At 40.6% G+C, this 16,185-nt stretch overlaps 1 protein-coding gene across 5 annotated transcripts in view; it reads right to left on the bottom strand.

Annotated features, from left to right (window-relative positions):
• Positions 1–4,189: 4,189 nt before the first annotated feature.
• Apoo (apolipoprotein O) overlaps positions 4,190–16,185 on the bottom strand; it is a 50,642-nt gene continuing 38,646 nt past the window's right edge. For all 5 annotated transcript variants that reach the window (XM_050132256.1, XM_050132260.1, XM_050132257.1 and 2 more), the window contains 2 exons: positions 8,186–8,251; positions 4,190–4,443 (listed from right to left, as the gene is read on the bottom strand). In XM_050132256.1, the coding sequence (XP_049988213.1) occupies positions 8,216–8,251 (36 nt within the window). In that variant the 3' untranslated portion in view covers positions 4,190–4,443; positions 8,186–8,215. The remainder of the gene's footprint in view (positions 4,444–8,185; positions 8,252–16,185) is intronic.

The raw sequence follows: 16,185 nt of genomic DNA, 5'->3' as shown, positions 1-16,185 counted from the left end.
TCCTTGGACTTCCCACAGGGCAGGGAACCCTGATTGCTCTTTGGGCTGACGAGGGAGGGGGACTTAATTGCGGGAGGGGGAGGGAAAGGGGAGGCGGCTGGGGGGAAGAGACAGAAATCTTTAAGAAAGAAAGGAAGAAAGAAAGAAAGAAAGAAAGAAAGAAAGAAAGAAAGAAAGAAAGAAAGAAAGAAAGAAAGAATAAATAAACATGGTCAGGAAATACACATATGTGAACACTATATACATTCACTGACACGGCCTTGTATAGGACTGCATGTAGATGAGCATACACATGTACACCAATATGTGACTGCACTTGGGAATTGTACACATATGAACACTACATATGCACCCACATGCAACCACAGGGGACTCCACATATGTGAACATTTGCATATGCACCAACCTATTCCAATGATCAGGAACAGTACACATGTGACACATGTGAACACGCACATACGCACTAGCATATGACCACTCATGCTCAGAACTACACAAGTGACCACATGCATATGTACCAACATATGCCAGGACTTGGGATTTTCATGCATGTGAATACACCATGTGCCAACATACGACCTTGCTCAGGAACTGCCAGTGTGTAACCACGCACATACACCACCATGTGGCCATGCTTGGGAACTGCACTTGTGTGGACACAATCATGCACTGGCATCTTACTGTACTCACAAAGTGTATAGGGGTGAATAGCACGTATGTGTTAACATGTAATAAGTAACACCTAGGACTGCCTGCATGTGAACACTCACAATATGACCCAACATATTCCCACCATCCAGAACTGCACACAACACGCTGGGCATGGTGGCACACACTTTTATTCCCAGCACTCAGGAGGCAGAAGTAGGCAGATATCTAAGTTCTAAGCCAGCATGGGCTACAGAGCAAGCTCCAGGACAGCCAGAACTACGCAGAGAAACCCTGTCTCAAACAAACAAAACCAAAAAAAAAAAAACCCAACTGCACACAAGTGAACATGTGTATACACACTAATATATTTGAGAACTACATGAACGTGAACATGTACATAAATATTGACATATGACCACATATGGAATTGTACACAGGTAAACAAACATATATCACAAACATGACTATGCTAGGAAAAGTATATGCATGTGCTGGCATGATCATGTTCAGCAAATGCACATGTGAACACATGATTATGTACCAACATGTGACCACACTTGTAACTTGCATGTATGTGAGCATGCAAATATGTGCTGATATGTAACACACTGGGAACTGCCCACAAGTGAATGTAAGCACATGCATGTGATTCATCTGAGAACTTAATGCTTGTAAATACACAGATTTGCAGACATGTGACCACACTCAGAACTGCACATGTGGAAACATGCACATAAGCACCGTGTGATGCCTTTTGGGAGTTACATACCTGTCAATATGTGCATATGAGCCAGCATGTGCTCACTCTCAGAACTTTGTATACATGTTAAAATGTGTGTCAGCATGCACATATGTGCCAATGTGATCAGGATCAGAACTTCCACAGACATCAAAATGCTCATACATGATGGTATGTGACCATGCTTAGAGTAGCATGCATATAAACACATTTACAAGATATGTGTCTACTCAAAATGCACACATGTGAATATATATATATATATATATATGTTCTGACATGTGACCTCCCTCAGAACCACATGTCAGTACACACATATGCACCAGCATATGTTTGCTCTTGGCACTTGGCATCTGTGTAAAAAGTGCATATAGTGATATGTTACTATACTTGGACACCTATCAAAACACACATGAAAAGGCTCTGGATTCAATCCCCAGTGCCACAGTAGCATGCACATACACTATACACATATGCACACACATGAAAAGTAAAAAGAATTTATGACATGGGACTGAAAAAACAACACACATGTGCTAACGTGAAGAATATGCCAAGGAAATAAGTGGAAAGAGAAATACAATGTATTCAAATACGGGTTTTGGTTTTGTTTGTCGTGCCAGGGACTGAGTCTAGGGTTTCATGCATGCTAAGCATGCAATCTAGCATTAGCCACAACCCAAATCCTTCAAATCAATATATTTTATATTGCCAACAGTTCAGGATCCAATGAAAAATGTGTTAAATATAGGAAGAAAACAGCACAAAATGAAAACAAGATCTTTTGGTCCACTAGCCATGATCAAAAAATAGTCCAAAGGCAACTGATGTATCATGGTTGAGCAGTAACTTCTGTGTGGCACCAAACATGGAACAGCTCTGTGAGACTCAATCCTATCCCCCCACAGAGAAGTAAGTCTTAGCATAGCTTTCAATCATGACTAAGAAGACAGCAGTGGGAAGCCAATACCTTTCAGTTAGAAGACAGTCGAGTACTATTGATTAATAATCTCCAGAGCGAGTGGAGGTGTAAATCAAGTAATCTCAGTGAAGAAACTTGTGGACTCTCTACCCTGCAGAGGTGACAAAGATGATCCAAATGAAGAAAGCCTAAAATAACAAGAACATAGCTGTAATTCTGACGAAGCTTAAATACACACAGAGTACTGGTCCAGTAAAACAAAAGTACTTCGACATAAAAGAAAACAAAAAGGCTTCTGGGTGGCCAGGAGAATTCTTATAGCATCAAATTTGTTTCAGCTCATTAATCAGGTATCAATACGAGCACTATTCCTGCCACTTGGCCCTATTAAAAGTATCCAATATTAATTTAATAAGTACACACCTATTTGTGTGTTTACTGTCTTTCCAGTTGCTATCAAATCCGGAAGGTCAACTAAACTGACAGCACAGGGATACAAAAGGATTAGTTTCCAAATCTTAATGAAATTTGGAAATTCTACATTCATTTTCACATGCTGTACACATGCTAACTTTCTGGGCTGGCTGACCAGTCAAAAGAGGCTCCTGTTGGTCCCCCTCACCTTGGTAATTCAGAGTTCCATGAGCTGTGAGCTGAGGAACCATGAGAGAGGAAGCCACAGACAGGGAGCCAGTACACAGCAGTATCTTCATCGCCCCAGCAGCTAAGAGCATGTGCTACTTCATCCTGCATTTCTCCCAGGCATTCAAGAACTGAAGACCTACACAAACTAGGAGGCAACCAAGACAACGAGGGTCATTGTTACTCGTTTCGGAATGTGTCAGTGTCTGAGTTACTGTTGTATTGCTGTAAAGAGATACCACAACCAAGGCAACCCCTTCAAAAGAAAGCATTAAACTGGGGGCTTGCTTACAGTTTCAGAGGGTTAGTCCATGATCATCCGGGCAGGAAGCAGACAGGCATGGCTCTGGAGCAGCGCTTGAGAGCTTTACATCCTGATCCACAGACAGAGAGGGTGAACAAGACTGGACCTGGCATAGGCTTTTGAAACTGCAAAGCCCACCCTTAGTGAAACACCTCCTCCAACAAAAGCCACACCTCCTAATGTTCCCCAAACAGTCCCATTGGCTGTGGACCAAGCATTTAAACATATGAGTCTATGGGGGCCACTCTCATTCAAACCACGCAGTTAGGAATCTGGTTCCTTCTGTTGATTTCTGAAGCATCGCCTCTATGTTCTCCTCCTCATTTCTGGGCTGTAGGGTCCAATGTGCTGACTGCCAACTGGTGCGGCCCTAAAGAGCAAATATTGTCAGGGAAGAGCACACTAGTTGGTTATCCAGTGCCAGTCAGCCCTGAAAACATAATACAAGTAACATTATATGGACTGAAGAGGTTATAGTTAGGAATGTGTACGTATGTGTGTAAATATGTATGTATGTGTGTGTACACATATATATGCATGCAATAATAATTGATGGCAAAAGACGCCAAGGATGTAAAAATATAATGGAGGGGTGTATGTGAATGTTTGAAGGGAACAAAGGGAAGCAGGAAATGGTGTAATTAAAATAAATCTCAAAAATAAGCAAAAACCAAAATCTCAAAGTGAGGCAAATAAAAGCCAACCCTTAAAAAAAAAAGAGTAAAAACAGTGCCTTGAGCACACAGCTTATGCTCACACACATCCTCCATACACTGCACGTGTGTGCATGCAGACAAACAGATACACACAGAGACACACACAGAGGAATGAGCCTCGCACGCTAACCATGTGTACACATAAACCACACAGATACAGCACTGGAGATGCTCACTTAAGCTGTTACTCAGATCAGTAAAGAAAGCAGGCCAGCTCTGTTTGAATCTGGATTTTAATTATGTACATAAATAGTGATAGAAGAATGAGGAGTTCTAAGGCTTGTACATTATTTCCATGTGAAGGACTGCTGATTAGTTGGCCTGTAATATGGCATCACCCAAGATAGCAAAGAGGCTTAGTGTTGTTTTTCCTGAAGAAAGCCAGTTTACTATATCCAATACTGACTCTCTGCCATTTGTCTGTAGAAATACTGATTTACCGTCTGGAGTTTCCAATGTTTACCTATAACTAAAAGAAAGAAAAATATAAGTTAACTGTATGCAGGAAAACAAAAATGATGCTAAAATTATGCATTTTGAAATGTATTTAGGTTTAAATTAATAAACAGTATAAGTTTTTACATTTCTATTTTATCACTATAAAAAGAATGAGCTAGAAAACACAGTACCTAGTCTCATTTTGCAGAAGAGTGAGCCAAAACTCAGACTGTGCTCCATCCATACTATATCCAGACTTTCAACTGGCTGAATACCCGAGCATACTGAGGTATGTGGATGAAGCCAAGTACATGCCTAAATGGCAGCACCTCTTGCCCTCTGAGGACCAGGACATACTTCCATGTATCACTGAAGGAGAGCGCAATCCCATCATCCTCAGACAGTTGAATGCCTCTCCTCATACCTTCCTTTCTCTCACACCCTTCCTTCCAGGGATGAAACACACACAAACGCACACCAAAGCCAAGCTTAATCTTCTCCAGACTGTCTTTTCCTTCATATATGATGAGCCTACACAGCTCTAGAAGTTTCTAAATCTTTTATGTGCTGGGGATTGAACCTGGGGCCTGACACACGCTAAGCAAGCACTCTAGCACTGAGCATACAGCCCAACATCTGAGAAGCCAATGACTGACTATTCACTTGAGCTTTTAATGTAAAATCAAATTTTCTTAAACATGCAAACAACTAGCTAATTGGTCTCTCTCAGTTTATTCACCTTTTAGTGACATCCTAAGAATATAACTGATTTACTGTTTTGTTAAATTCTGGAAGCAACCTATATTAACAAGGATTAAGTAAGCTATGGTAAAGTATAGACCAGGAACTACGTAAATAAAGAAGGGGCAAAGTAGGCCTACAAATACGAATGGAGAATATACACAATAAACCCAGTTGAAGAAGCAAATTCCTTATTAAACACACCTAAGCATAGTGCTATCTATGAGATATAGTAACAAAAAAAATGAAGCCTAAATCTGATCAAGCTTTCAGATCCAACTGTTGCTACATGGGAAAAGAAGAAAAGAAGGAAATGAAGAGAAAAGGAGAGTTGGCACTAAATGGATATATTTAGCCACCATTTGAACGTGGCAAATTTAAGACCAAAAAAGCCAAGTTTTTCAATGAATAAATGAGGAACAAGAAACTATTACATTTAAAAGACAAATAAGAGATTTATTCACTAAAATGTGAAGGACAGATGATATCTGATAAACCAACTAAAAAATTATTATGAAAGGCTAGTATGGCTGAACAAGACTGTATCCCCAGCACTCAGAAGGCTGAGGCGGAAGGATCACAAGTCCTGAACGATGTAATGAGGATGTATCTCAAAATAACAGCACCAAAGTTATTACTGACACAAACAGGAAAATCTATACACTAACTAGATATTAGAGGGTATTAAGGAATTACTGTTAGTTTCTTTTGGTATGATGATAAAATTATACATACCTTTTTGGAGTTTTTTGTGTACTTGCAGTCAAAAAAACCAAAAGCATACAAATGTGTATTATCTATTTAAACCCATGCATACTTAAATGTCTATAGTGTACCAAATTATGAGCAGAAACTATCTCTGGGAAAGGAATAATGACCAGAAAGCTTTTAAAATTTTTATCTGGGGCTGGGGTATACTCAGAGATAGAGTGCTTGTCTACCATGTATAAAGTCCCAGGTTCCATCCCTAGCTTCCAAAACAATAGCTACAACCAACATAGACTGTCATTTTATTTTATGTGTGCATAGTGTGTGTGTATGTATGCATGTGCATGCAGGCGCACATGTGCCTGGTGGCCAGAGGTCGACATTGGGGATCTTTCTCAACACTGTATACCTTATTGTTGAGACAGACTCTCTCAGTGAACCTGGAGCTCACTGAAGCGGCTAGATTCCAGCCGTCATGCTCCAGGAATCCATCTGTCTCCACCTCTCCAGTGCTGGGACCACAGGAACATGCCACCATACCTAGCTGTTTATGTGGGTGCTGGGAATCCAATCTTAGGTCATCATGTTTACATGGCAAGCACTTGGCTGACTAAGCCATCTACCTAGCCCCCTACTGCTCTTATAATTAAAAACTAAACCACCAATAAAGTTCTAAAAATTCAGGACTAAAAAAATCAAGGTTGTATATAGGGTAAGTTGAACCCTGGTCTAGAACCCTCTGAACACTGAAATGGCTTATTACCAACTTTTTCTTTGTTAGATCGCATCCCTATAGAGAAATACAAACACATTCTATATAAAGTATCTAAGGACTTGTCTGGCCCTCTGGAAGCTCACTCTCTAGTCTCCCTTCTGCCGCCATATCCACAGAAATGCTGATCCTGGGGTGGAGCCTGGGCCTCTACCCTTTAACAAGAGCTCGGGGTAGTTATTAAATTGTTTGTCTAACAGCAGAGAACTACTGACTTTGCATTAGCATCAATGTCAAAGGGGAACTAGATTGCTGTGACACGTCAACCAGGATCAGGACTGCTGTTCAGGAGTCACAAGACAATATCTTTCACTTACGATAAGCAGCAGCTTCCTAAACTGTCAGGAGTGTCCAAAGACAACTGCCCTGTGATGTGTTTCCTACCAATGGAAGCGTAAAAGGGGGTGATGAGCAGAGCAACAGAGGATTCTGCTCAGGGCTGGGGTTTGCACTGCATGACCTCTCAAATTCCAAGTGATATGACGCTCTGGCTCTCTAAGAACATGGAGATAGTTGAGAAAGGAAAGCCTCAAATGCAGAGTTTGGGGCATTTTAAACAGTAACTGTGATAAACAACAATATAACACAACTTTTGAAGATGGGCTGACTTTTGGCTCACTGGTAGAATGCTTGCCTGGCATGTGTGAAGCCTTGGGTTCAATCTCAGTGTCACACACACAACTGATCATAAAAGAAAACTCATATTCATGGCAGGAAATATGAAAAAAAGAAAGTTCAAATAAAAATGCACATTTAAATTTTCTATATACCTCCTGATCTAATAAAATATACCACCTTTCTTCTCTAATTAATAATTGTAGCTCTGGGTCTGTCATCCTAGCTACACAGGAAGCTGAGACTTAAAGATCATAAATTCAAGCCCAGTCCAGGAAACTTTATGGAAAAAGTGTCTAGAAAATAAAAGGGAACGTGAGGGCTATGGGTATAGCTCAGGGGTAGAGAGAGAGTGCTTGCCCAGCATGTGTGACACCTTGGGTTCAACCCCAGTACCACAAAAAATTGTACATGCTCCCATGCAATTAAGTATAACTGAAACAATAATATCCTCTTTATAGATCTATCGTAACTAAGCTAATTTCATGCAGCTGAATACCTAGGTTAAATTTTAATTCCTTGTAATTTGCTAATTATCAGGAAATGACAAGATCTATTATATAATTTTAACATATACACAAAATACTAATAGAATTAATACTTTTATACTTAGCAGGTGCTTAGTAAGTAAATATTAAACAAACATGAGTAATAGTGAGTTGAATATAAGACCAAAAGAAATTGCATTCGGTTTCTAACCTCTGTCTGGTTCTAGTTTATCTAAAAAAATTCTGGCACTTCTCAAAAAGAAACACAAACATAATTAAATAAGTCATGGCATTTAAAGCCAGAAGTTAAAGACAGAATAAAATATGACCCTTATGTTTCCACATAAAGGTGAAAGTGCTATAATTAATTAATTAACAAGAAATCATTTTAGCTAGCACTAACAACGCTGAAAATAACCAGGTCTTTGTTTCTTTGTTTTATTCTTTACCTGATTAAAATGGACAGAACATGGAGTTTTCTATTTATTTCCAGGTGAGTTCTTCACATTTCCTGGCTTGTAAAAGAAAATGCAAAGCTTTAATGTCAAGATGTCTTCAGTATTTGGCTGAACATAAACATGAATTATTATTATTTCCTTGTAAGGTGGTCAAGTCATTTTGTTGAAGGTCTGAGGTGGGGTGTCAAAGAAGGGCTTGAGATTCCGAATGATCAACTAGGACTGCAATGAGATATGTTAAAGGAGGATATAATACAGGATGACCTGTTTCTCAGGAGACTGGAGACATTAGTCCATTTCCTCCAGTGTCCTGTTGGGAAAAGTAGCTTAGGTACAGAGAATAGAAAAAAAGGCCATAGGAATTCTTTTTTTTTTTCCCCATTGAATGTAAAAAGTCAAGTTTAATACAGAATGATTCTATCACTTGCTGATTTTGCTTGGCATTTTAAGACCTTTATCCCCTCACACCACACAATCACCTACACAGACCTTTATTTTTTTTAATTTCCTTTCTTCACATTGATTCATCAACCCAGATATTTGTGAACAACTGTTATTACAGTTTCCACAGCAGTGAACACTATATTTAAGAGGAATTCTTATTCTATAGATCCAGCCAAACAGTTGATTCCATAAAAGCAAAATCAAATCAATATTCAAAAGATTTATTTCTTAAAAGTTGTATTTATTACTACATTCCACTATCACTGACATAGAGGGCTTGAGAGACGTTAAGAGAGCTTCTTGCATTATCCGCAAGGTCAATTCAATAAACGTACACTCTTAAAGAGCTTTAAATTGAGCCACAACCATTCTGCCTGACTATCCTTGGGGAACACATAATTAATTAGGTCATATCCATGGGAAGACATGTAGAAAAGGTTCTAGTGGGGAAAATTCATGTGCTTAAGTTCAGGCTTTCCTTTTCTGTATTTTTTAAGGCTTAGATTCTCAAATCCTATTAGTAAGACCTGCTTGGATATCAAAGATCAAAACTCATGAACTGGCAGTCTGAACAACTCTGGGTTGCAGCTGGGCAGGCCGTGAGGCTGTGCTTCAGGAGACTAGACTTGGTGCAGGTGGCCCTGGTGGCCTCTCTCTCATCAGCACTAATAAGTGAAGGTGGGGGGGTGTGAAAGCAAGAGCATGTGACCGACTGTCAGTGCACAGCATAGCTTCTGGGCAATTCTAAAGTCTGCTCGAGCGGTTTAGAACAGTTCTCTATGTGTTGCTTTATGCCCATCATACCAGCATAATGAACACTGTCCTCTCTCATTCACAGGAGCATCCAAGTTTCGATGATAACATGGGCACCATGGTAACACCATAGCACTTTATAGAAGAGTTCTGGGGAACAAGACCATATGCACTGCCTGGTGGTTCAACACAAAATACAGAAGCTGGCCGGTGGAACTCTAAAGGACCTATTATTAGTGCTAAGCCCTCCCTGCACAGTCACTTCCCACCTCCATCCCATGTGTGTGTCCATATGTGCGCACACCGCATTCAAATATTTGTTGCATGAACAAATGGAATAGGAGAGAGCTTGGGGGTCTAGCGCTGCAGACCTATCATCTAAGCACTCGGAAGGCAGAGGAAGGAAGACTGGGAGCTTACGGCCAGTCTAGTCTACACACAGAGTCTCAAGGGGGGAGCGATTCATTAAAAAATAAGAGATAAGTCAGGGGTGATGGTCCACACCTTTAATTTCAGCGCTTGGGAGGCAGAAGCAGACAGATCTCTGTGAGTCCGAGGCCAACTTGGTCTACAGAGAGAGTTCCAGGATAGTCAGGGCTACACAGAGAAACCCTGTCTCAAAAATCCAAAGACAAAGATATAAAAAGAAAGTTAAGAAAGTAACACAATCATGGCTAACTACTGGGGCTGCCCTAAAGTAATGTGGCTTCCCACCTAATTAAATTTATTTACTACTTGCCAAGTATATCTAATGATACTTTTTTTTCAAATATTTATTTATTCATTATGGATACAATATTCTGTGTGTATGTCTGCAGGCCAGAAGAGGGCACCAAACTCCATTACAGATGGTTGTGAGCCACCATGTGGTTGCCGGGAATTGAACTCAGGACCTTTGGAAGAGCAGGCAATGCTCTTAACCACTGAGCCATCTCTCCAGCCCCCTCTAATGATACTCTTTAGACACATTCTATCCATACCTACCAATGTCTCAACCTCAAAAAATAAGGTGCCAAATTTTCAAGCTTCTGAAAAATAATGCAGATGAAGAAAATAAGCAGGCAAAGCATTCCATTCTACTGATTGAGAAAAACAATCTGTTGCTAGGAACATGGCCTTGTTCAGATATATAACACTTATAATAATACAAATCAGAACCAATATCTCACTAAAAAAAATACTGGACCTACCCACCCATGAGCACGTTACAAATTAAGAGCTCTCGAGACAGTACCATGATCTCAAAGGAAACATTCTCACTTCAAAAAGCAGTTTGTGATTTAAGAATAAGCAAAAAAAAATCTACTGTATTTTCAGAACAAGTTTTCTTTAAAAAGATATTTTCCTTATGTGATTGTAATGCATATTTGTTTTTCAATGTTTTACTACCATGTCTATGAGCACAAATAACAATTTATGTTAGCGAAACTGAAATGGTTTCTGAAAAGCTCGAAACATCAACACATTGGTCTCTGATTATTATGCACTGCTATGTCGAGGTAGATTGTCAGTGTGGTGGTTAATCTTCACTGTCATTTTAACTGCATTTGGAATCAGACGCAGAGTTGTGTCTGTAAAAGTGTTGCCAGAGAGGTTAAACTGAGGCAGGAAGCCTTCCCCAAGTGTGGGGGCATCATCCCACGGTCATGGTCTCTGGTCGCAGACTAAGAATACAGGAAAGCGAGTGGAGCGCCAACACTCCTTGCACTCTTCTGTTAAGATGTGAGGAGATAAGAGTCATGGCAAGAGCCATGCCATCACCATGCCTTTCCAGCCATGAGGACTGTGCCTTCATAGCAAGACCCCAAATAAGCTCTCCCTCTCTTAAGGTCCCCTTATCAGGTACTCGATCTCAGTAATAAGTAACTAATACGGCCAGCCAAATATTAGAAGCTTTGCATCCTCCTAAAATCTGTGAGTCCTAGAACTAGACAGGAATTTGTGACTTTGACTCCCAAAATCCATGATTGAAAAAAAAATGCAGGTATGGTGGCACATTCTTGTAATCTCGGAAGTGGGAAGGTGACAACAGGAGAATCCCTTGGGCTCAGAAGCCAGTCAGCCTAGACTAGGGAAATCCCAGGTCAGTAAAAAAACCAACTCTCAAAACAAAAGAACCCAGATGAACAGCACTTGAGGATGACATTGTCCTCTGGACTCCACTCCCACGTGTGAGTGCACAGCAAACAGACACACAAACACACATGCCTGCAAGTGTGTGTGCGTGCACACACACACTCTCTAGAGTCCTGAACTATTTTCAGCAATTGCTTAACTCCTCAAAAATGCAATTTCCTTATTTGTAAAATGAAGGTAATAAAAACGTGCCTGTCAGGCTCCTGAGTAAAGAGCACTCTGAGCTAGGCTCAATGGATATAACCTACTGTATGATAGGTCACTTCTTTTTAATAAAAAAGTAGTTAATAAATGAAACCATCCTAAATGTCCATCGGTAAATGAATGGACAAAGTAAATGTGGTATGTATCCCTTAATAGATAGATTATAAATAACAAAATTTGTCATATTTGCAAAAAAAACGTAGTTGTAAAAAAATGAAATGGATACAAGTGAAGATTATTACGTTAAGCAAGGTAAGCCAGACTTGGAAAGACAAACACTGTATGTTTTCCTTCCTATGTGGCTCCTAGATTTTAATTTGTATATGTACACACACACACACACACATACACACACACACAAATACACATAGATACATGTCGGTACGGGTGTGAGTGTAGATGTGCAACTAGAAAGTAAGCCATGAGAGGTGAAGACGGGGTCCTTAGAGCAGGGAGGTACTAAACATGTCTGATATTAAATACAGGGGTTACTGTACAGAGAAAGACTAAAAGGGCATGGGGCTAAGAGGCATGAGGAAGCAGGATCAATAAGAACAAAGTATGTATGGAAATACCAAAGGAAATCCATTATTTTGTATGCAAATGTAAGAAAACAATGCAAAGTATAAAATAGGTGAGGACAGATGACCTGTTAAAGAGCCCAGCAAAATTTCAGCTCACTGGAAAATGATAGGCAGGATAGTGATGCCACAGATGTCTGTATCTGAGACCTGTTACTTTCTGCGACACCTTCAGATGGCACACTCATCAGAATTACCTTGGCTTATGCGAATGGGCCCAGTTGACCTTGAAGAGCTAATAGAGGCTAAGACGGAAGCAAAACAAGGGGGTCAGAGAGAGCACCTTGAAAAAGAAGACCTATGCTGCTGGTTTTGAAGGCAAAGGAAGGGGACTGTCAAGGAAAGTCTCCAGAAACTGGGTCAGCCTCAGTTGCCAGGCAGCAAAACAGACCTAGGTTTACAGCAGAAAGGAACGAAATTCTGTCAACAACCTAAGTCCACAGGAATTCTGTTCTAGGACCTCTGGAGAGGAATGTGGCCCTCCTAACACCTTGGGTTAGCACTGGACTTCTGACCTACTGTGCAAAGATAGTAAGTCCACATTATGTTTCAGCCTGAGTACATTCATTGGTTCAGGGACAACGGAGACAAGGTTGTGCTGTAAACTTCCGAAGCTGGTAAGAGCAGAGAGTGTTACTCTTCCTACCTTAGAAAATTAAAAAGAAGGTAAGGGCAGAATGGTAGATTTTCCAGAAAGCTAAAGTTGTTCTGGATGTATGTCATTTCTCTTATATAAGACTATTATAAATAAAGAAACTAGGTAATAATTTTTCTCTTTTTTAAAATAAGGTTGAAGAGCAGACCTTCAGAACTTATTCATCTTGTCTACAACTTTCTACCCATCAATTAGCAACTTCCCATTCCTCCCTCCTCCAGCCACTAGCAACTACCGCCAGTCAATCTTTCCTTTTGTGTGTTTAGTAACTCCATATACCTCACATAAGTGGAATCACATGGCATATGACTGGATTATTTCAAAGGCAAATTTTTTATATATAACATAACTCTTATTGACTTCTCTGGGAATTTCACACCAAGCACCCAAATCCTGCTCACCTCCCTTCATATCTACCCATTACCCCTGCATCATCCTCCCCAAAAGAAACCACCCCCCAAAAAAATAATTAGAAACAAAACAAAACAAACAAAAAACCACCTTGCTCCTCTTCCATTTTCCTGCCTCTCCAACCTCTTCATTCATCCCGCTGGCACTGGGAGTGTCAGTGTGGCACATCAGCCCCGCCCAAAAGCGGTCATTGCAACTGGAGGTTCACAGCCTCCAGCCTCCGACACACCATTATCACTGAACCTCATGGACCTCCTCTTGTATACTCAAAGGCAAATCTTCGATGATCACCTAAGTTACTCTCAACTAAACTTGTGTTTAAAGAGCTAAGAAATCTAGAATGCAGGAAGAGAGTGCACAATGTTTACTTAGGGTGGTGGCTACTGTTTCTCTTGCATTTTCCTGTTGAGCCAGCAAAGGCCAGACTAAAACTATTAAAAGCTCAGCATGAGAGGTTCTACCCAGTTCTCATGTTGAGAAAAGTTTGTATTTCTGTGTTTTTCTGACCTTTAAATAATTATTTTTGGCTTTTAGCAGTCATTTGAAAGTAACTTTTTGCAGATTTTAAAAATCTAGTAAAAAGAAAAATCTGCCATTTACTCGGAGACAGTTGTGTTTAGCTAACTGTAAGAGAACTTGAGCTCTGAGAAGCTGCCTATGGCAGGCGTGCATGCAATCCTCCCAGCAAACACAAAGACAGCCACATGTTCCAGCCTAGCCCAGATTACAAAAGAAGGTCGTGTCTTTAAAAAAGGGCTATTTGGGGGCTGGAGAGATGGCTCAGAGGTCCTGAGTTCAATCCCCGATATCTGCATGCTGGCTCACAAATATCTGTAATGAGATCTGGCGCCCTCTTCTGGCCTGCAGGCACACATGCAGACAGAACACGTTATACATAAAAAAATAAATCTTTATCTGGCGCCCTCTTCTGGCCTGCAAGCATACATGCAGACAGAACACTAAAATAAATCTTAAAAAAAAAAGATATGAGGTTGGCACTATGCTGAAAAGGTTTTAGAATACTCATGTTCTAATTAAGTTTCTAAAGTAAGAATTCTGGAGAAGATGAGTAAGTCAACTGTATAAAGAATTTCCAGCTGTCAGTAAAAGACAGCAGCCATGTTTGCTGATGCACAGCTGGAACCCCAGCACTCCTAAGAATGAAGTAGGACCCTACCTTCAAAGTCAATCTGAAGTACACAGTAAGACTCTCCTTACAAAAAAATAAACAAACCAGACTTCTATGCCTACACAGAGCTTTCAAATGATCAAATAGGAAGGAAGCAGCCTCTGGATTAGCTAGAAGTCATAAAAACTTGGCTTGGTGGTGCGCACCTTTAATCCTAGCACTCAGCAGGCAGAGGCAGGCACATCTTTTGAGTTCAAGGCCAATCTGGTCTAGAGAGTGAGTTCTAGCCTGAGAGGGTTACATAGCAACACTTTGGGGAGAGATACAGGCAGGCAGGCAGGCGCACGCATGAGCACACACACACACAGAGAGACAGAGAGAGACAGAGAGAACCCTAAAATGATAGGCTAAGTACTAAAGTGCTGAAGCCATGAAGAAAGGTCGCCATGTATGCATATATGGTGACTCACGGCAGAGGTAGGAAGACCACCAGAAGTTGGGGGCCACCTGAGTTAAAGAGTAAGAGCCTGTCTCATAAACAAAAGAGAAAGCTATCACAATAAAATGCAAGACAGCAGCTGATTTGGAAGAGGTGGGGAAGGCTGTGCCTCGTATCAGCTACCTCCCCAGAGGGTTAAGTGGAAAGCTGACTGATCCATTTTCATCTTAGGTCATAACCAACAAGTATTTGCCTTTTAATAATGCACCGCTGTGAAAGTTTCTAGAAGGTTAAAAGCAGTTCAGTGGGGGAAACTAGAGAAATCTTGCATGTGGAATATATATTAAGTAATATTACTACCAACAATGAAAGCACTTTCCTGGGTATGATGTTACCATTGCTGTTCATATAGATGAACCCACATGTTCTTTGGAAATACATATTGAACTGTAGATGATTTATGGAGAGTGCAATGAATATTTAGAACTTTCTAATGGTTCCATAGAAGAACATACGTATGTGTGTATATGATCAAATTGCATATATTAAAGATGTTAAGACAAAATAGCAGGTGCTAATGGGTGAATCTAAGTGAACAGTGCTAGTTTTACAACTCTCCTGTAGGTTTAAAGCTTTTCAAGCTGGTGGCTCAAGCCTTTAGTATCAAATTCGGGAAAGACAGACAGGTGGGTCTTTGTAACTCTGAGGTCAGCCTGTTCTATACAGTCAGAATTACATAAAGAGAGACCGTCTCCAAAAGAGAAAAAAAACCTCTTCCAAAATAGACACTGGTAAATATATTCTCATTCTCTCTGTCTCTCTCTCCCCCTCCCCCCCCTCAGAGTTAGATGTGCTGGCATACTCCTTTAACCCCAGCACTCAGGAGGTAGAGGCAAGCAGTTCTCTTGAATTCAAGGCCAGTCTGGTGTACAAAGCAAGTCAAAAAACAAAACCAAAGTGTGGGTCTCTGTCTCTATCTCCATCCATCACCAGATGAAGGTTCTATGGTGATATGGAAGATATTTGTCAGTATTGCTATAGGATAGGGTCATTTCAGGTTCCCTATCCTCAGCTTCCCAAGGGACTAACTGGGGACATCACCTTGGGCTCCTGGGAGCCACTCTAGGTTCAAGTCTCTTGCCAACCCTAAGGTGGCTCCCTTAACTAAGATATGTGCTTCCCTGCTCCCCTATCCAACCTTCCTTTATCCCAATCTTCCTGTTTCCCCAAGTTCCCCCA

Source organism: Alexandromys fortis, unplaced genomic scaffold, assembly GCF_014885135.2.
Source record: "Alexandromys fortis isolate MF-2015 unplaced genomic scaffold, M_Fortis_MF-2015_v1.1 scaffold_414, whole genome shotgun sequence".
NCBI lineage: Eukaryota > Metazoa > Chordata > Mammalia > Rodentia > Cricetidae > Alexandromys > Alexandromys fortis.
This window is presented reverse-complemented; position numbering and strand designations above follow the sequence as displayed.